The sequence below is a fragment of the Equus caballus genome, chromosome 31, assembly GCF_041296265.1.
Source record: "Equus caballus isolate H_3958 breed thoroughbred chromosome 31, TB-T2T, whole genome shotgun sequence".
Lineage (NCBI taxonomy): Eukaryota > Metazoa > Chordata > Mammalia > Perissodactyla > Equidae > Equus > Equus caballus.
The window spans coordinates 16,251,411-16,272,300 of NC_091714.1; the positions used below are offsets into that span (position 1 = coordinate 16,251,411).

The window sequence follows — 20,890 nt, forward strand, 5'->3', positions numbered from 1 at the left end:
AAAGAAGGAGCTAGCAGGTTCCGCTAGAGAAGGAGCCGGGGTAGCTAGACCTAGAAAGGGGAAGATGGGGTAGTTCCTCCCAAAAAGAGAAACTTGGGGAGGGGTGGGGGAACAGGAATTCTGCTAAAAAACAGCAGTTGGGACTATTTGTTTGGTTTTCCCCAAAGACTTCAAAAGAAAACACTTATGAACTGCCAATCTACAGTAATCTAATGGAATAAGCAAGATATTAAGAAACCAGATTAGCATTCACATACTATAGTTCTTAAAGGAACTGGACACCCATCTTCTCCTATACTTCTTGATGTGGATTAAGGTTGCTCCAGCTAGAGAAGCCCAAGGTGACCTGGCCTACAGGCCAAACTATATGACCCGGTGGATTTTTTTTATGGTATGAATTAGGGCTGCCCCAAGGAGAGAAGCCCAGGGCATCCTCACCTACATGCCGATCTATATGGCCAGATTCGTATCTAAAAGTTATATGACCGCACAATAACCAGACCCCATCTGCACTGAAATCATTTAATGACTTTTTACATCATCTTTTCTTTTTCCAGTAAAAATAAGTCACATACCCATGCCTTATAAAATTAGCCCTAACCCTCAACTCAGGGCAGCAGCAGGAGCTCTGACTGCCCATGGGTCCTGTCCCATGGCAGCAGCAGGAACTCTGACTGCCCATGGGTCTTGTCCCCATGCTATTCCACACTATTCTCTAAATAAAAAGAGCACCACTGCCAGATCTTGAGAGTCCAAGAAATCTTTCTTTCGACTCCTTGGCTCACCGACCCCGCATCACTTCTGACAACTGTGATCAAAATCAATTCTTTCTTTACTTCATACTGAGATCAGGAGGAAGAATTTGATGTACATAAATGTAAATTACTCTTAAAATGTTATAATTAAAAAGTTTGGCACAAATACAACATAAAATTAATCTCTTATATTACCTTTAGTTATAACAAGTAGAAAAGTTTTTACAAGAGTCCCTTCTGTAATAACACAGCAGAAAAACTTAATTTTCTATTGCTTTGTTAAATATTATAAAAATCGTGCTTAGAGTTTTCAAATTACATTGACAACATTCTCATTGGCAAAAGCTCCTCTTAAAACAGGAGAGGTGGACACGCCCATGAAGAAGTCCTGTTGCATACTGAAATATCTTTCCATACTTATTTGAAACCATCATTGCTTTTTTTCTGTACTCTGTAATGCTATTATCATTTCTAACGGCCAAAAAAAAAAAAAAAAAAAAAGAAAAGCATTTCTGGGAAAACCTATGTCCTTGGTGAATATGCATAAATGTAAAATGTTTAAAATCTTCAACGTGGGTAACCAGAGAATTTGCCAGAATGGCTGGCCTGGAGCGCAACATGGCCCCAGGCTCCCAGTGGGCGCTGGGGAGAGAGGGCAGTGAAGGAAGTTTGGTCTTTTCTCCAACTCTCTTTTCACGTTTTCCTCCTCACTCGGTTAACTGTATATAGCCTAATTTTTTTACTGCCTTTTTACTCTCCGGGTCCCAAGCTAGGTGAGGAAGCCAACAGATACAATTAGATGTGGCTGTAATCCTTAAAGAGGAAAACGGCGAAGCCTGATGAGGTGGCGGAAGGAGGTGATGTCTTGGCAAAGCTTAAAGTACCTGAAAATAAGAAACTGATTCATCTCAATTATGATCACAGCACTGCGGGTGTAATTTAAGATGTGGTAATTAAGGAAAATTAAATAAAGCCCAGAGGGTTTTGTATATGGGAAAGAAAATAAAAGATCAGTAAAATGATTTTCCATTACTAGATCATCAGAAGTTTAACTCCCCCTCACTGCTATTCATTATTATTATCATTAATATTACTATCGGGTTTTATTGCTGGGTACCGAGCTCACTGTTTTATATGCATTATCTCAGTTAGTCTTCACACCAACCCTAGGAGATGGGTCCCATTATTCATCCCATTTTACTGGAAGCTTAGAAAGGTTTGGTGGCTCCCTGAGGTCACACAGTGAGTGACTCAGTTGCTTTCAAACCAGGACCAGTTGGCAATAGCCTGGGCATTGAAACCCTGCACTACGGCTTCAAAGGTTTTAGTCCTTAATACAGTATCTTTAAAGAGTAGGAGAGGTTTGCTGCTGACAATCTGGGGGTTAAATCTGGTTTTTCTTTAGGTATGAGGTAGGAGCCTACCAAAGATGACAATTCTCACTGATGAGGCACCTACCACGTGCCAGGATTGTCACATACTGTATCTGAATGAGTATTGGTCCATGCACATGCTGAAGCCACTTCCTTCACATGTTATCCACACACATCCCAGGGCATGCTTTTCCATCAGCCAAGCACACCAGCTTTCAGCCATCTGCCATTTTGCTTTCAACGTTGGCTCATGCCTTCACAAGTTCTCCTTCCATCTCAGAGGGCTCTCTTGTCCTTCGAAACATCCCACTTCCCTTGCCAGTCACCCCACAGTTGGTCATTTCATCTTTCTTTATTTGCACGACTCTACACAGCACTCCCCATAGAAACACAGTTCTTTCAAAACCAGTCATGCGGAATCACTGCCACTGAATTCCTCCGGCTCTCCCAGCACCACGCCACTCTTAGGTGGATAAAAAATTTTATACGTGATGGAGAGCTTGCAAAGCTGAGAGTTTAAAACCTACAGAATTAGGAAATTGCTATAAAATGAAGATCGATCAGAGAGAGAGAGAGAGAGAGAGAGAGAGAGAGAGAGAGAGAGAGAGAGAGAGAGAGAGAGGGCGCGAGCCCTAGCAGGAGCAAGCTCATAGGATGAGGTTTCTATAAGCGCTTTTTCAAGAGATTGTGTATGATGAATTTCAACAGCAGCAACTTTAAGGTCTGAACAGAAGCACACTACATGCTTTTTCTTGTAACACCTGCAGTTGCCATCAGCTGCAGATCTGCCTTCCCAGCTCAGCAGATTTGTCTAAGGACAGAGCACAGCAGCAGAGAAAGGACAGCAGATTCCTCAGGAGGCCGTAGTTCTGCGGCCCCAGGTGCAGCGTGGTGGAGAATGGCGGGCCGCAGGGGCAGGCAGCCTGGATCTGAGAGCTGGACCTTGGCGGGTTATTGGCCTTGGGGAGACTTGAGCTGTTAAGCATCCCTGCCTCGCCATCATTCTGGAGGTTAAACGACCAGGTCCCTTCAGGGTGCCCTGCACAGCGTGCCCAGCACACGCTGGGTGGTAGCCGGGGCTGCCACGCATCTTCTGCATCCCAGGTTCCTCCTCAGTAAGCAGAGGAGTCGCCAGATTGGAGCCCCTTTGGTTCAAAAGCAAATTAACTCTCTGTGCACACTGAAAAATTATAATACATTCTCCCACACCTTTCTCTGCCCCCAGTCCTAACAGTGCCACAGGCAGGCTACTGGGCTGGAGCAGCTTGTTATTGACTGTCACTGTTGGAAGAGGGTCTGAGGACGGTCAGCGGAGACGCGAATACAGGTTTCCCAGACGCCGGCCCTCTCACCTGCTGTGTCCACCTGGATGATAAATCTTGTCTCTCCCGCCCATCTCTCTCTTGAAACGGACCCCTCCTCTCTCTCATCACTGCTGTGGTCTTGTTCATCTCCGCTGGGACTGCTGCAAGGACATCCTAGCTCATCCCTCTATTTTGGGTCCTTCCCCCTCCAACTTTTCAGAATGAATCCAGTGTGATCTTTCTAAAACTCAAATTTGATGTTATGTCTCCTGTTAAAATCCTTCAACGACTTCTCTACAGCCCTAGGGGGAGGCCCTTCAAGGCCTGCCTACCTTTCTAGGCTCATCTTGTACCCCTTTCTTGCTCCCTCCCATCTCATTCGCCAGGCACAGCACACAGGCACTCACTCCTTGTACTTTCAGAAGGTCCCCTGTCCCCTCTAGCTTCACCAATTTTACACATTCTATTCTCCCGCCGCCAAGAATGTCCCTCCTCCTGTCATAACCTGCTAACTCCTCCTTCGAGATTCTTCCCAGGCATCTTTCTCTGATCCTTCCTGCTCCCTGTCTGGGGCAGGTGCTCCTCTGAGCATTTACATTTATACTTCCACGATAGAGGGGGCCAGAGGAACCAACACACAGGGCTATAAAAATCTCTGTCGTTCCTTCTCTCCCACAATACTGACGTCAACTGTGACCAGGACTAGGCTTTCGCGTTCCCAGCACTGCATGTCTGCAGAGTGAGCAACTGTGGGGTGAATTCCTGTACACTTGATCAGTCTGCAACCTGGGCAGAGTCGAGCCCAGCCCGGGAAGGCGAGGGTTAACTGAGTGCCTGCTGATCTCTCCTGCTCTCTGAGTGGCCCAAGTTGTATTGAATTGCAACCCAACCCAGCATTCCTCTTCTGCTCCCTCCCCTCCCCTTTGTCTCTGAGAAAGCATTCTTACAACATGGCCTCTTAAGATGACAAAGGTTCCTAAACTCTGCATTTCATTTTTAACTCCCTTTCCATCCACCTAAGTCCCGCCTTTGCACAAGAAAGGAATCACTTCCCTAATCAAAAGTAGATTAACTCTCACCCTTTCTCTGCGTGTATTTGCATTTGCATCGCCATTTACGAAGCTATAAACAGACCCCTGGGTTGAGTGATTTATCCACAGCTTTATGGAAACCAAGACAAAAGCAGCCAGTCTTTTCAGCAATTCTGTGTTTATTGTAGGCTGCTGCCAGGGCGGGGGGGGGGGGGGGGGGGGGGGGGAGCTGCACCCCTCCCGGCTCATCTCCCACTTTAAGCTTTCCAAAAGGTTAACAGCAGAACTCGAAGCCTCATTATAAAACTGAAGGAACACTTGTAACATTTCTTGTCGCTCCAAAGAGAAAAAAAGGTTTGCTTCAGAAGAAAATATTTTCCAGTGTAGTTTAAAGAAATGGTCACTCTGCCTCCCCCAACACACACACACACACACACAGACAACTGAGGAGTAATTTTGCCTCAAAGTGATTTTGCCCTTTGAAACCACAGACAGCCTGCAGTCTCTCTCCATTTTGCACGTGGCCTACTTTGGAGGAGGGTGTCAATTTCAAGCACTCGAAACATTATGGATTTTCTTATATTAGTTTAACAAAACAAAGAATCTTAACATGTAGAATAAGCATTCCATTCTGCTTTGGGTCGGACAGACGCTTGCATCACGCCTTTCTCATCATGCCTTTAACATTTTCAGAATACCTTCCCTTACAGAGTAAGGAGGAGTCTCATTTTTTGTCAAGTGTTATCTCACTTTTGTTCAGGGATCACTTATTGGGCAAGAATTTTCTCCAAGTATTAAAAGTTAATTCTATGAATGAAAGTCTGATACATGCTACAACATGGATGAATCTTGGAAATATTATGCTAAGTGAAATAAGGCAGACACAGAAGGACAAATATTGTTTGATACCAGTAAATTCATAGATAGAAAGTAGACTGGAGGTTGCCAGAGGCTGAACAAAGAGGGAATGGGGAGTTGTTTAATGGTTACAGAATTTCTGTTGGGAATGATAAAAAACTTTCTGGAAATGAATAGTGGCAATGGTTGCACAACTGTGTGAGTGTGCTTAATGCCTCTGGGTTGTACACTTAAAATGGTTAAAGTGGCAAACTTTATGATACGTATATTTTATAAAAGTGAAAAACATTTAAGAATTATTAAAATTAAAAAATCACTTTCTTTATGAAGGCCAGGCATCGGACAGTATATTTTAGATACTCTCCTAAAGGTAATGAAAATTTTTCTTGCTACTCACACTCCTCGTTAAGGATTGGTTATGCTCTGAGCCATAATTCACAAGTAAATTCACCAGGGTGACAGAGGCGAGTCTGCACCCATTCTAAATGGCCTTCCCTTAATTAATCTGCTAAGGAGTTCTTTCCTCTGGCTCCACCTCTCCCCACCCCTTCTCTTTGCTGTGGGCTAGGAAACTAAATAATTAAGCTTATTTTCAACATGTAGAGTAAATAGGCTCTTAGAGCTTGGGGCCTCTCCTTGAGTAAAGACACAGCATTTACTGTTTGGTGTTTGAAATATCTATTTTGGCCGCTCAAAGGAGTCGCTGATTTTCTGGTTACATTCTTGAGAGCTGAGGCTGGAGGAGACGCAATCTCCAGTCATCTTTAGATTTTGACTTTTCGAATTAGACTCACTTAAAGGGGATGAAGCTGAGATCAGCCTGGCTGGTTGTTCACAGGCACACAGCTAACCGTTGGCAATGGACCAGAGCCCAGACCAGTGCTCTGTACGTTGAGTCCATCTCAGATTGACTCAGCTCAAATCAAAATTCTGGAAATAATTTCATTCCACCATTGCAGCCCTTGATGATATTGGAAATGAATTCCAACTACATGTAGATATGCCGGGTAAACTAAAAATCGCAACAAGATAGAATATATGCTTTTTAAATTACAAAGTTAGAATAATTTTCTGAAATAATACCTTAACATAGATTAGCAAACACATTATGATACTTTACTACCTACCAGAAATTATTGGCTTTTCCAAATAACACCAATTATATTAATAATCATATAATAATAATCATCTCTCATTTGAGTGCTTACTATATGCCTCGTTCTGTATTAAGCATTTTGCATGGATAGTCATATAATTTTTACAACACTCTTATAGTCAAGCATCACTTTACGGCGGGGATACGTTCTGAGAAAGGCATCATTAGGTGATTTTGTCGCTGTGTGAACATCACAGCGTGCACTTACACAAACCTAGACGGTACAGCCTCCTACACACCCAGGCTATATGGTACTGATCTTTTGGGACCACTGTCGTATACATGGTCCCTCGTTGACCGAAACGTCTTTATGCGGCACATGGCTGTATCCCCATTTTACAGGTGAGAAAACCAAACCTTAGAGAAGTTTAGTAATTTTTCCAAGATCACACAGGAAACGGCCGAGTCAGGATTTGGATTCAGTTCTTGCAGATGTTCGTTTTCATCATTTTGTTCTATTTCACAGGGGATGGGGGCGTTCGTTTGTGCTGCCTTTAAGTGTCTGCTGTTTGCGTTGTAACGAAAAAAATTCCCTTTAGGACAGTGGACCCCAACGTTGATTGCCTATTGCAATCTGGAGAGCTTTGTGAAAGACCGATGCCACCCGCAGGCCTTCGGAGGATTTCATTAGCCCAGGGTGCAGCTTAGGGAGCAGGAGTTATAAGAGCTCCCCAGGTGAGAAGAGCAGCCGCTGCTTTAGAAAAATCCTTACTTTTAGCTGCCTCTCCTCACCAGATTTCTTAGGTGATAGCTTTTAATTACTCAAATAATAGCCCCTTTGAACCTGTTTACGAGGGCCTATTCTCCTTGGTAAAAGTCCAGCTGATGACCAGTTAATTGCATGTTTCTCATAAGAGATCTTTCTGATGGTTTACTTTTTCCTATTTTTTAAGTAGGGACTTTCTCCTAGTGGATTTTCTTACCATAAGTAGTTTTTGAACATTCTAGATAATTTTGAATATTAAGTAAATTTACGCATTTTATCAGTACTTCTCTTTTCCTTAGTCCTTTTCAAATAGGACCTGGAACTTCAGAGCCAGCTCCTACTTCAGAACAGGATTTGGCAAGATAGGGTCCCAGAGGATCCATTGGCCTGTCAGTGATCACATGGACCAGTGCAGACAGACTCTCTGGTCTGGCAGGAGACAGTCTCTCATCCTCAAAGGCTGCCTATATCTGCGCTGGAGGAAAAAAGGACAATTTCATGGGTTGCTTTAGGCTTGTCCCAAGAAGTTGCTAGGAAGTGACCCCAACTGTTGCCACTTCCCCTCTGTATCACTGCTCTGGTTTTGTCTCAACTATGGGGTAGCTAGACGTAGAAGTGACAAGCTCCTCCCTCACACACGTCCACGTCAATTTTATCCTTGCCAATGGCTGAGATGTAGGTAACCAGGCAATAAAAATGTTTCCAGAAAATTCCACTAACAAATATGTACGAGAACCCTCCTCAATTGGTATGTAAGGGGCACTCAATCCATGCTTAGTTTTCCAGTTGTTTCTAAATGAAATGGCTGGGAAACAGGACCTGGCTAGTTACACCTGCCAATGCTTAGCTGCAGGGTCTGGTCTTCAATCAGCCGTCGAAGGCCTGTGCTGTGCCAGGCTGTGCTAATCCCTCTACAGACATCACTTTCTTTAATCCTCACAGCCTCATATGAAGTACACGATCTCTCTCTCATTTTAAGATGAAGAAATTGCAGGTTGCAGGAGTTAAGTTCAAGATCAAAGGTAGTAAGTGACAGAGGTAGGATTTGCATCCAGTTGGAGAAATCACTTGGTTCTTTAGCTCTCCATTTTCCTCACCTATAAAAATGACCAGGCAGGACTAGATAATCCATTCAGCAAATAATCACTGATGGCCTAGGAAGCGTTAGATACAGCGCTGATTGCTAGGGATAGAAAACTTACCAACACACCTCACGCTTTCAGAACTTACAGTCAGACCTCATCAAGTTATTTTCCAGTTCTAACATTTGGTGTGACTCTACTTAATCAAAAATTCTGTGCAATCAGAAGCAATCTAAGTGTTCATCCATGGACGAAAGGATAAACAAAATGTGGTATGTATACACACAATGGAATATTATGCAACCCTAAAAAGGAAGAAAATTCTGACACATGCTACAGCATGGATGAACCTTGAAGACATTGTGCTGAATGAAATAAGCCAGTCACAAAAGGACAAAGACTGTATGATTCCACTTATATGAGGTATCTGAAGTGGTCAAATCCGTAGAAACAGAAAGTAGAATGGTGGTTACCAGGAGCTGAAGGGAGGGGGGAGTGGGCAGTTACTGTTTAATAGGTACAGAGTTTCGGTTTTGCAAGATGAAAAGAATTCTGGAGACTGGTTGAACAACATCATGAATGTAGTTAACGCTGCTGAACTACACACTTAAAAATGGTTAAGATGGTAAATTTTATGTTACGCGTATTCTACCACCATTTTAAAAAATAAAAAAGAAAGAAGATTGGCTGAGGGAAGAGGAGGGATGAAGAGTTATTGTCGAAGGGGCACAGTTTCAGCTCGCAGTGAGAGTAAAGGTCTGGAGATGGATGGTGGTGATGGTTGTGCAACAAGATAAATGGACTCCATGCCATTGAATCGTATGCTTAAAATGGTTGAAATGATGTCATGTATATTTCACCACAATGTAAAAAAGAGATTTAAAAAATTCCATGCAAGCTGCTATACTGAACAATGCTATCCCCCTTCAGCAGCAAAGTAGTCCTCGTGGGGAGAGGAGAAATCGAAAACATAAATGATCAGAAAACACTTAAGTACTAAATGATGTAGGCTGACAAGTCGTGCAATGGCCCAAGCTGCCTCTTCCTTTTCTAGGTGTTCCAGAGCAGGGGTGGCTCCCACACACACACTTGTGTTACACTTAGCACACGACCTGGGTAAATTCTTCTCTGTGACTAGTTTCGGAACGTACAAGCACCATCTTCTCCTTGGAAGAAACTTCTGCCTTGGGAAACGTCTCCCAAGTGAAGACTGGTTTGTTTAGAACATAATTTCTTGAATTGTATAATTTTCTACCCACTCAGTATAATTGAATATTCAAGATGGCACACACCCAAAAGCCAGCATGATTTCAACCCAACTGAACAGGACCTGTTTTAGCAAATCTTCAATAGAATTTTGCCCACAGGCAGTCTTTGAAATATATTAGCACTTCCCTAGCAGACCAGTAATAATAGCTACTCAATCCCCGGAGTTAACTGAAGTTTTTGAAATGCCTTTTCATTAAAAATCAAAATGTTGCCTTAAAAGAAAAGCATAATAGAATGAAAGGGACTTGTCACTTGTAGGTATTTTTGCAAGGGCTTGATTGTGCAAAAGAAATGAATGTACTCACTTATGTCTGTGAAAAGTACAGTTTCTGTTTCCTTTTTCCCCCTAATTATGTCCTAAGTCTATCCTTTCCTTTAAAACATTGTCTAACTCTGAATCTCCAAGTGCAGGTGAAAATATTCTAATTTTAACATCAGAAACACACTAATATTTACCCTTTCAATCTGCTTGGTATAATAAGTTTCACAGACAGCAAATGCTATCATTTGTGCAAGAATATTTGACCAAATTGTGCAAATCCTTTCAGTAAAAGAAAAATTTCCAACTATTTGTATGTACAAGTAATCATATTTGTTGATCCCAGGTTAAGGTAAAAACATTTGTTTTCAGAAATATGAAAAACTCTCAAACTGCTAAGAGAGCTTGAAATTCTTTCATACCACTTTTTCCCTTATGAGGTGGAGAGAAAAAAACGCATTAAGGATATTTGTCATAGTCTTTCTTAGTCTTATTTAACGTAAATGGAAGACACCAATGGGTACAATATTCTTCAATCTTCCAGTCTGAGCAAAGGGCAGGGCGGAGTGGTGAGACCTATTTGTAACAAGTCATAATACCCCAAAGAATAAGTCAGTCAGTTCTTCAATAACGTCTGCTTTGAAAACGTGAATTTGTTCCCATGATTAATATATTAGGGGACAATGTGAACTTAATTCAAATTTCGCTTTTGCTTAGGATTTCATCCATCGGAAACACTAGATGAATGCAGAAAACTACACTGAGTTCCAGAGAGCAGACTAGGAATACAAACACACACACACACACACACACACACACACACACACACACAGCCCTCAAACACCTACCAGCACCTCCGCCCTCCTGCGTGCCTTATGAGCCACACCCATCCACGTCAGGTGTAACAACTCTGCATGGACGTCGGGTAACCCTACTTAGTAACAACTCATGAACTCAACCCTGCACATGGCCCCTCTCTAATTTTTGTCTTTCCTCTCAGCCTATCTTATGTTTTTCCCTCTCTCTCCCCAGTTCTTTTTCCTCTTCTTCTTTTTTCTCCCTCTTTTTCACTCGCTCCCTTTTGTTCTCTCTTCCTCTTACACAGAGGGTGGCAGGTGCAGGAACCAGGTGGCTTCCACAAGCAAGTTCAAGGTTTTCCACGGTGAAGTGTTATACTTACTATAGTAGTTATGCATTTCTTAACCATTTAACATGTATAAAACTGTGTCTCCATTTTTGTTAGAGTCCTGTCTTTTTTGGTGTGTCACTGATAATGTTTTTGAGTGTTGTGGCAGAACCAATTTTTCCTAGCAGCCCTATTTTTCAGTTATTTTGGACTCTGAGTGATTTTTAGGAGCACACATCATGTCGTATTATAGCGGAACCAATTGTAGGCACTTAGAAACACATATGTAGGCACTTAGAGACTATCATCTGTGCTCTCTCTCTCTCTGGTCTCAGACATTTGATAGAGGCATTAAAAACAAACACTACCTATAAACTATTCTCAGATCATGAATTTTTGCAACCCAGTAAGAATGTCCTACAAAGCCTGACTCAGGGCCTCCAATACCCCGGACATCCTTAGATGGACCCCAACTGTTTGTTCCAGCCCCAAGTTTCAAGAAGTGAATCCCAAGTCAGAATTGTCAGGAACTCAGGGTGACCTTCCCATTACGTGAGATTTAGTATTTCTTGGGGAGACACTGAGGAACATCATTGCACCCATAATTATTATACAAATTGATGATCATTATGCTATTGCTGTAACGTTCTTGGTAATTTGAAAACTGGACCCCAGGTGAAGATTTACAATATAAGGAGACTACTATCTATCGATGGCAAATTTACTTTCTACAAGTTCACCTCTGAAAAGATGCAAGTTGACTTCAACTTCTTATAGAAAAGCATCCATAATGATGTCAGTTGATACGGAGAGCGTAAGACTTAAGACTGTATTAAAACAATTTTAACAATTTAGCTTTTCGTTGCTTACTTTTTCATCATGTCCAAATTCTCATTTTGGCTTCTTAGAATGGCTTCAGAAATGAATTTAAGAGAAAGGCACGACAGTCAAAAGGAGGGTCTTCAATTTTCTTGTAAACTCCATCCATGTGACAGTAAACTTGCAGCTTCCAAGCGCTGTTCTATGAAGTTTGCTGGCTTTAGTCCATTACCCTCAATGGCTCCCTTCTACTCGCAAGGTTTCCAGAACACCAGCAAGATGAGCACCATCTGTGCTTTAGAACTGTGCTAGCCCCAGCAGCACTCTTCTTAAACTGAAATACTACCTGTGGTGTTCCATAATTCCAAAGAGCTCTATTGGGAAGTTCTATGGATGGAATGAGTAGAGAAACAAAAGGGAGAGGTACTTAGCAATGATGGGAGAAAGGGTAGAGGAAAGTGGGAGTGATGGAGACATGTAAGAGAGGAGAGCAGATACATTGGTCTGAATCTGCTCCAAGCCCTAAATGAATAATTCCATCGGAAACATTCTACAGGGTTATTCAGTAGAGACAGTAATTATAATCTCAGCAGTAAGCATCATCAAAATCTTTCTTGCTTTCTTATGTCTTTTGATTTTTGGTGATGTGCTGGGGATACGTGGTGTAGGTTTTACAGTGAGTGTTTCCATTATATATAATGCATAGTGGACACTGTCAGTTGTTCATAAAAACATTTCCCACCTTCTTTGGGCACACAGATAGATTACATCTCCCAGCCTTCCTTATAGTTCGGTGCGGCCACCTGACAAGATGGAATGAGAGGCCACCCACGGAATGACAGGAGAAGTGTGAGCTAATTCCATGCCTGTCTCAGAAACAGCACCCCCATGCATGCCTCCAGGTCTTCTCGCCCTTCCAGCTGCCCGAGATGGTGCAGACCACAGAAGTCTCGGAAGCCACGTGCTGAAGACGGCAGAGCCTCATCGGCGTGGGTCTCTGAATGACTGTGTGGAGGAGCACCACTGCCACTAACCTGAATATTCCCACAGGACTGTCACAGGAGAAAGAAAGAAAGAAACTTCTGTTGTGATAGGCCCCAAATTTGGGTGTGTATTTCTTACTGTGGCTTAGCCTATCCTACTATATGGACTCAGAGCAGACTGGCCATAACAGTGTAGTGGTAGAAGGGGTGGGCTTTGGAGCGAAACCTGGGTTCCAGATCCTGCTCTACCGCTAACGACCTATGTGACCTCAGACAAGTTAGTCTACCCTGTGCACGTTCAATATTCTCGTGCTAAAATAGGAAAATGATGATAGTACCACACAGTAGGGTTCGGAGTGAGGATATAAGTGTTTAACCCAAAGCCTGATAGATGGTAAGTACTCAAATATTAGTTGTTGTTAATGTTATTACTTTTTAGTGTTTTTGTTGTCAAAGCAAATTTCTAGAAAATTGAGAAGTTGAAGCTACATAGCATGTTTACAGCTGTCAGGATCCACTGAGGTGAAGAGAATGGTCACAAAGCTTAAGGTGTCACATTGGTAAAACTCATTGTCTACCATGCTCCCAGGAGAATCTGACCAATATAGGTATTTTAATAATTTTCCTAAGTTTTGACTCAAGATCTGGCCATAAAGATTTGGAGCAAATAACCTAAACTGGCATTACTCATTAAAGACATGCGAATTCTTCTGAACAAGCAACAGCTACTTTTCCACAGCAACTCTGCAAACCTCATCTCACTTTGCTTTTACTAAATGCTGCTCACCTGGAACTATTCTTGTTGCTCATTAGTAATCAGTCAGTAGGTATTAACAGCGTATTCAAAATGGGCAAACGCATTAGGAATGGAAAGAAGAAAAAGACCGTTTTTCTGCCCCACCTCCCACATCAGACTGCAACGAGTAGAAGAGATGAAGATGCAAAATCACCATGTTCCTACCTTCTAAGTTTTTGTTGATGTTGAGGTGGCGAGAGAGAGAGAAGCAGATAGAGGTAGATAGGGAAGAAAGGGGCATAATCATAACGAGACATGGAAATGAATAGTCAAAGTGGGATTTGCGGGGATTATGTACAGTGATTAGATTTGCTATTTGAGGAATAACTTCTCCAGGAGCAGAAAACTACCAGGCTTGCTTCTAAATTATCATAGATCCTAAATCGTTTTAAGAAAGATCTCATTCACCCTTTCTGATAAAAGCCCTCGGAGGGAAAAAGAAATAAACACATTCAAACAAAAGTGCTTGAATGCCACGTGAAAGAAAAAGTACATTAAATTGTGCCAAGTACTACAGAGTAAGTCCTTTACGAAATCCACCCACGTAACAAGCCTTCATTAACCACAGCCCCTGCCAAGTTGTACACTCTAGCATCGAACACACTTCCCTCAGTATTCAAAAAACTGTAGTCTAGATGGACCTTATAAAAAGTGTCAGTCTAATAAATGTTATTTAAACTGGAGGGAAAAGTACTGAGTGAGGGCATGTGCAAATAAGATAATAAAGTCTATGAGAATTCACCTCTTCTCACCAGCCTTCTCCCTTGGGTCAGAACCTTTCTCCTCTTGTCAAGTGTCCTAAGCAGCTTTGACTGGTCCAGGGAATGCCCAAGCAGAATCAGTCCTTTATGGCTAAGGGCAGAGTTGTGGATTCACCCACCGTCCTTTCCACACCACATAATCTGGTCTCTCCAACAGAATGAACAGGAAGCCAGGCTTCAACAGAAACCACCTCCAACCTTGACAAGGTTGTCCTTGAGGGAGGGGTGGCCCAGGACCAAAGCCAACTCGAGTTCCATTTTATCCAAGTCTTGGTTGCCTTACAAGCCTAAGAGCTAAATCTCTCGGCAGAGTAAATGGTCAAGTCACCACCCAGCTCTGCAGGCTGGTCACGGGATTTTCTTCTTTCACTCTCCACCAATTTGGAAGAAGGCTTGATTCCCAAGTGAAAGACGGTTCTCTTTCCAACTAATTTGATACCTTGGGTACTAAGAGCAGCCTCTTCTCTAAGCTACGGCAACGGGCAGAATAGCTTTGAACGTGTTTCATGTCACCAAGTGTGTGAAAAGTATCCTTCTCTCTTCCACCTACAATGACAGCGTCTACACTACCAGGCAATAAACTGAGTCCACATAGACTAATAAACACAAGAGCTGGGGACTGGGAGATCACCATTCTAATCTTTTCTTAGCTATAGCTTTTTAATAACACTGAATGCTTTTAACAAAGCTATGCTTAGGGCCCTGGGTCTTTAAAGTTTAAACATTAAAGCTTTAATACTCACTCCTTAGCTTTTTAACACACTGTATAGATAACGCTGCTTGAAAAGGATGTTAGGCTCTCTAGAATATGATAGAAAAAAATGAAGTGATGTTACGCTTAATATTTTCCCCATTTTTTTCCACTAACTACAATATCCTCGACATCCCCTAAATGATTTAATTTAGCATCTCTTATAGTTCAAAGATGCCATTTTGTAGTAAGGATGTAACTTCTAATTACACAGCATTATATAACATTATGAACTATTTAAAAACTTTCCTAAAAGGTTGAAACAGGCCATGAACTATATCCGGGGCCAAATCTTATGGGGTTCTCAAAGGCTCTTTTATAGATCATTTAGAAAGATTAAAGACACCCACTCTACTCATGAGAGTCCCTGCTCAGTCAATCTAGGGTCCCATTAAACATGAAAGAGACCCTTATTTTCTACTTTCCAACTATGGATTTCTCTCTCCCCCCACAAATTATATCATTGGCTATTTCACTTCTAGCTTTTGAAACTTGCTTTCATGTTCATTATCTCATTTTATCTCTGAATGCTACTAGGAGCCATATATAGAAATGAAGATAACAGCTCCATTGTTCCTTTGAGTGAGGGGTGATGGGGAAGACCTCTTCTCTCTCTCAAATGTCAAGCGTCCAAAAGAAAATGACTAGGATGTTGGGCAAAGGAGCAGAGGATGGAGGAGGCGGGGGGGGGGGGGGCGGTGGGGGGAGACAGGGGACCCAGAGAGAAGAGTCTGGAGGAATTAAAGGAATGAAGAGCAAGAGGAATAAGAACAACATTTTTTAGGTAAATTTTCAGAAAGCATTAGGAATTAATTTCTGGGTCCCTAAATGGCATGGGAAAGGAAAATTACCTTATACTTGGGATTATTTTAATACAGTGTCTCTATACATGGAGAAAAAAAGGCATACAACCTTCTTTGTGTGTATAAGCAACACCTGGGAAATCCTATTGCCCAAATGAGGTCAGAAGGACATCTTCTCAGAAATAAGCTACTGGGGCCGGCCCCGTGGCTGAGCGGTTAAATTTGCGAGTTCTGCTTCAGCGGCCCAGGGTTTCGCTGGTCTGGATCAAGCCATGCTGAGGCGGCATCCCACATAGAACAACCAGAAGGACCCACAACAAAAATATACAACTATGTGCTGGGGGGATTTGGGGAGAAAAAGCAGAAAAAAAAAAAAAAAAGAAAGAAGCTACTCTAATGGTATTTGGGACTATATTGAAGATGTCACAGCACATTGTGTTAACATCTTTGATACTAGTGTACATCAATGATCTTTCACAAAAATCTTTGCTGATAAATCCTAAAACAAAATCTAAATCTAGTCTGTGAGGACTCTGTATCATACAGAATACAGATAAAATGTACCACTTACGGGGGAAATTACTTCAACCGAGAATGACTATGGAAGGATATCAGATGAGATTTAATAAAGCAGAGCACACAAAGTCTGAAGTTGTGCTACTGTGTAAATGAAAACTAACTTACTAGTTATCTCTACAAACAATTAGACTTTTTTTTTTTTTTTTTTTTTTAAGAAATAATCCTTGCTTCACAAATAAAGTAGAGGAAGATGGGCACGGATGTTAGCTCAGGGCCAGGCTTCCTCAGCACAAAGAGGAGGACTGGCAGTAGTTAGCTCAGGGCTAATCTTCCTCAAAAAAAAAAAAAAAAAAGGAAAAGCAAAAATCCTTGCTAGAAAGGGCCAACTAGCTCTGCCTTTTAGGTGTGGTCAGAGCTTGTCACAGGAGGTTGTTAACCACAGAATGATAAAAACAGGTTGACATGGATCAAGGGAAACATTTTAAAGAATTGATATTTTGTATTTTCAAAGAATACCCATTACAACAGTCTTTATTGGGCAGTTGCCACAAGCTGGAAAATAAGTGCTTACTCTTCATAAAGGAAAGAACTAGACAAAACAGGTCTAGCCATTCTGCAATCTTGACAAACAGAGGGTCACACAGCACAAGTATGTGGAGAGGCTCTCACCAACTAGCCCCTGATGTGAAGAGGTTCTGAATTCTCCCAGGTGGAGAGAGGGTAAAGAACTCAAAGCATTCGGGTGACTTCTGGAACAAAGCAGCATCTGCTTCTTCCTACCTTGGTACCTCCCTCCGTGTGTGGACTCTTCTCCCCAATTACCCTCTCTCCCAACACCCTCCACCTTCCTCTCCCTGATCGTGTGCCACCTCAGATCTTCAGTGGATTCATCAGAAATAACCCAAATGCATTCAAAATAATGTTGGAATCACCTGTCTAAATTTTTTTCCTAATTAAATTTCTGCTGCAGTGAATTGACTGACCTGACTATTTTTGTGCAAGAATTAAGGTAAAACATAGCCTATAAATGCTAGTATATTGGCATGCCTCGTTTTATTGTGCTTCGCAGACAATTGTGTTTTTTACGAGACTCTCCACCAGCAAAAAGATTACGGCTGGCTAAAGGCTCAGATGATGGTTAGTATTTTCTAGCGGTAAGGTATTTTTTAATTAAGGTGCATACATTGGTTTTTTTAGATATAATGCTATTGCACACTTAACACACTATGGTATAGTGTAAACATAACTTTTATATGCACTGGGAAACCAAAATATTCGCGTGACTCACTTTATCGTGATCTTCGCTTTATTGTGGTGGTCTGCAACCGAACCCACCATATCCCTGAGGTATGCCTGGACATAAACGGTGATCACTCTCAACCATCATGGGAGGAGGCTAGTGAGGATGACAGTTTCCCTTAATTGCTTATCATACGGCAGGCACTATTGTGTAAGCTTTTCAAATAATATCTAGTCTAATTGTCATAATCATAACCCAACGAGGCACATACTATTTATTAGTCCCATTTTACAGTTGATGAAACATAGGCACAAATTTATAGTCTACTATAGAGGTCAGCCAACTATGGCCCTTGGGTCAAACCTTACCCCATTTTACTTGAACTTCTACGCCCATTCATTGACATAGTGTCAATGGCTGTTTTTTTTTTTTTTCTAGGAGGAGGATTAGCTCTGCACTAACTGCTGCCAATCCTCCTCTTTTTGCTGGGGAAGCCTGGCCCTGAGCTAACATTCGTGCCCATTTTCCTCTACTTTATATGTGGGACGCCTACCACAGCATGGCTTGTCAGACGGTGCCATGTCCACACCCGGGATCCGAACCGGCAAGCTCCGGGCTGCCAAAGTGGAACATGCGCACTTAACTGCTGCGCCACTGAGCCGGCCCCTGTCTACAGCTGGTTTTGAGTTACCACAACAGAGCTGAGCAATTGTGACTGAGATCTCAGGGCCCAGAAAGCATAAAATGGTTACTCTCTAGCCTTTTATAGAAAAAGTCCACCAACCCCTACTGTAAAACATGGTTAATTCCTGGGGAGAGAAAAAAATGCAAGAGTGTTCGCATAGCCTGAAATAGAACTTCCACCGAAATTTTCTTAAACAAAAAATATTCTGTTTTGATCTGTTTTCTTTCATTCATCTTTTACCTTATTTCTTCCTACCCAAGGTTTATCAACCAGCCTCAGAAAAAACAAGAGTGATCATGGGATCCCAGTTCAGTAACTAAAGGTTTCTCTCTCAGTATGGCGAGTTTTGAAGTTTCCAAGGAAAAAAAAAAAAGGATAGACCAAAGACAGCTTTGACAACCATTAATTTCCTGAGGTTGCAAAATTTTTGGCGGTTTCACAGGTATTTCTTCTCAAGTACAAATGACATCACTGTTGAAATTAAAAAACCAGTTGGCCGGGTTTACTCTACATTTGGTCTCACATATTGTTTCGGTTGAGCATCAATTGATTTCTATTTTTACTGGGAACTTATGTCATAACTATTTTTAGGAGACAATGTCTGGTTCCATCATTTGTGGAACTCAACACAATTGTGCCTTAGAATATTTTTTCTAAAGCTATAAGAATATATGTATTTGGTGGAGAACATGCTCATTGGCAAATATTCTGCTATACTCTGAAATATATTTTAGATTAAGAGTCTAAAACAGGAAGTTGGCACTAACCAATGAAAAAATTTGGTGTATTACAGGGAAGTGTAGCTTCATAACATATCAATTTGACTTTGAAATATTAATATTTTTAACATTGAGAATGAGTTAACAGCTGAGTTGCTTTGGTAATTCTTTATCTGTAAAAACTCATCTATAAATCAAAGTCAAATCAATAATCGGATTTCCAGAGTATGCGATCTGGCACATAAGCCGAGCTCAATTTGCATGGAGTCCAATAATTTATGAAAACTTGTTTACTATAAAAGTGAACAGGAAGTAAATGCCCCAAACCAGATAGAGCCCATAGTTTTTCTCTACCCTTCCCCACCTTCCCCAAAACACCAAGACAGAGAACAGCATCGAACAGCGGTTCCCAACCTTGTCTGCACAGTAGAATCACCCGGAGATCTCCCAGAACCCCACCACCCAGGCCACCCCACAGGCCCTCGAGATCCCAGTCTCTGGAGGTGGGACACAGCTGTGAGTCGTTTTAGAAGCTCCCAGACACCAGAAGACAACTGTGATGACAGTGAAGACACACCTGACACCTGCAAGTCAGGAGCCTTGAGGTCCGGCTCCATCATCTGCGAGAACCCTGAGATCTTCGGCGCAGGATTTATTAACACAACATACTGGTGTCCGCATTGGTATCATCATTCTTGCCTCTAACACATAATTCGCTAATGCAAATATTAAGAGGATTTTAACGCAGTGAGTACGCCCCTAGGGTTTGCCTTACGTTATGATCTGTTTAAACATTCACAATGTATTCCTTACACCTGGCTTTGCTCTGTATTTTGCAGGCCTATTTATCCTGCACGGCAAACTTAAAACAAAAAAGTGGGCCTTACCTCTACGATGCTTTTTAAATCTTGCACGTAAGTCCTTTCGGTCTCCAGAATTTCCTGAACAACTCGATCCACGTAGAGGAGCTTGGGGCTGGTGGCAGACTCTGCACCCGTTCTCGTGGCCCCGCTGGGCTCCCCTCTCCGCTGGACCCGGGGCTGCCTTTCACTGCCCTGGTGCAGGTTCTGAGGCGCGGCTGGGCCATCCGTTGGCAGCTCGCTGCTGGAGAACGGCCTGGCTGGAATCAGCTCCAGCTTTATGGCCCCCGCTTCCTTATCCTGGGGAAACAAGCCCAAGTGGCTGTTGGAAACTAAGGTCATTCTGCTGCCGAAGGAACCATGGCTGTCCCGGGAAGAGGCCGAGGACGACGTGGAGCCGAAGCTGACGGGCCGGTCGCTGTCAGAGAGCTCCATGGCCTTCAGGTCTTGGGAGCTGGAAGGGCTGGCTGTGGTCCTGGGGTCTGGAACTTCTGTTACAGCTGCTGGCGCTTCAAGACGCAACTGGTGCGCATCTACGTCCATGGAAAACAAGCAAAAGGAGAAGATGAGAAAAATAAGCAAGTATTTAAAAATTCTATTTAAGGAGAAGGTTTAAAGGAGGTTAAAACCCAACCCCAATGTCCAAGTTAAACCAGAAAGGTAGCGAGTTACTTGTAGAAGGAAACACAAAGGTCCCCATGGGAGGGTGGGCTGTGAAGCCAGAGTTTCTAAAGCATCACCTGGGAGCTTGTTAGAAATGCAGAGTCTCAGGCACGGCCCCGGACCAAGTGAACTTGTCTGCATTTTAACAAGATGTCCACGCCACCTGCATGCACATGAAGGTTTCAAAAGCACTGCATCCATTGCCTCAAAGTGTGACCACCTGGAATGAGTACTGGCTGCAGATTAATCCTGATTTACTAGATTAAAGGCTCAGCGGTCAGGGCACAAGGAATCTATAGGTTTAACAAGCACCACAAGTGATTCCTATGTGCTTAAAACTCATCCTCTGTGAGTCTTACGGATTTTCCAGAA

General features: G+C 42.4%; 1 protein-coding gene across 8 annotated transcripts in view; it reads right to left on the reverse strand.

The window, feature by feature from the left end:
• The window catches only part of PLEKHG1 (pleckstrin homology and RhoGEF domain containing G1), a 222,976-nt gene that overhangs the window by 69,828 nt on the left and 132,258 nt on the right, over window positions 1-20,890 (reverse strand). For 6 of the 8 annotated variants that reach the window (XM_023632922.2, XM_023632923.2, XM_023632921.2 and 3 more), the window contains one exon: window positions 19,883-20,388. In XM_023632922.2, the coding sequence (XP_023488690.2) occupies window positions 19,883-20,290 (408 nt within the window). In that variant the 5' untranslated portion in view covers window positions 20,291-20,388. Of the gene's footprint in view, window positions 1-11,789; window positions 12,105-19,882; window positions 20,389-20,595; window positions 20,824-20,890 lie in introns of those variants that run through there. The other 2 variants (XM_023632920.2, XM_070256538.1) reach the window with 2 other exon arrangements.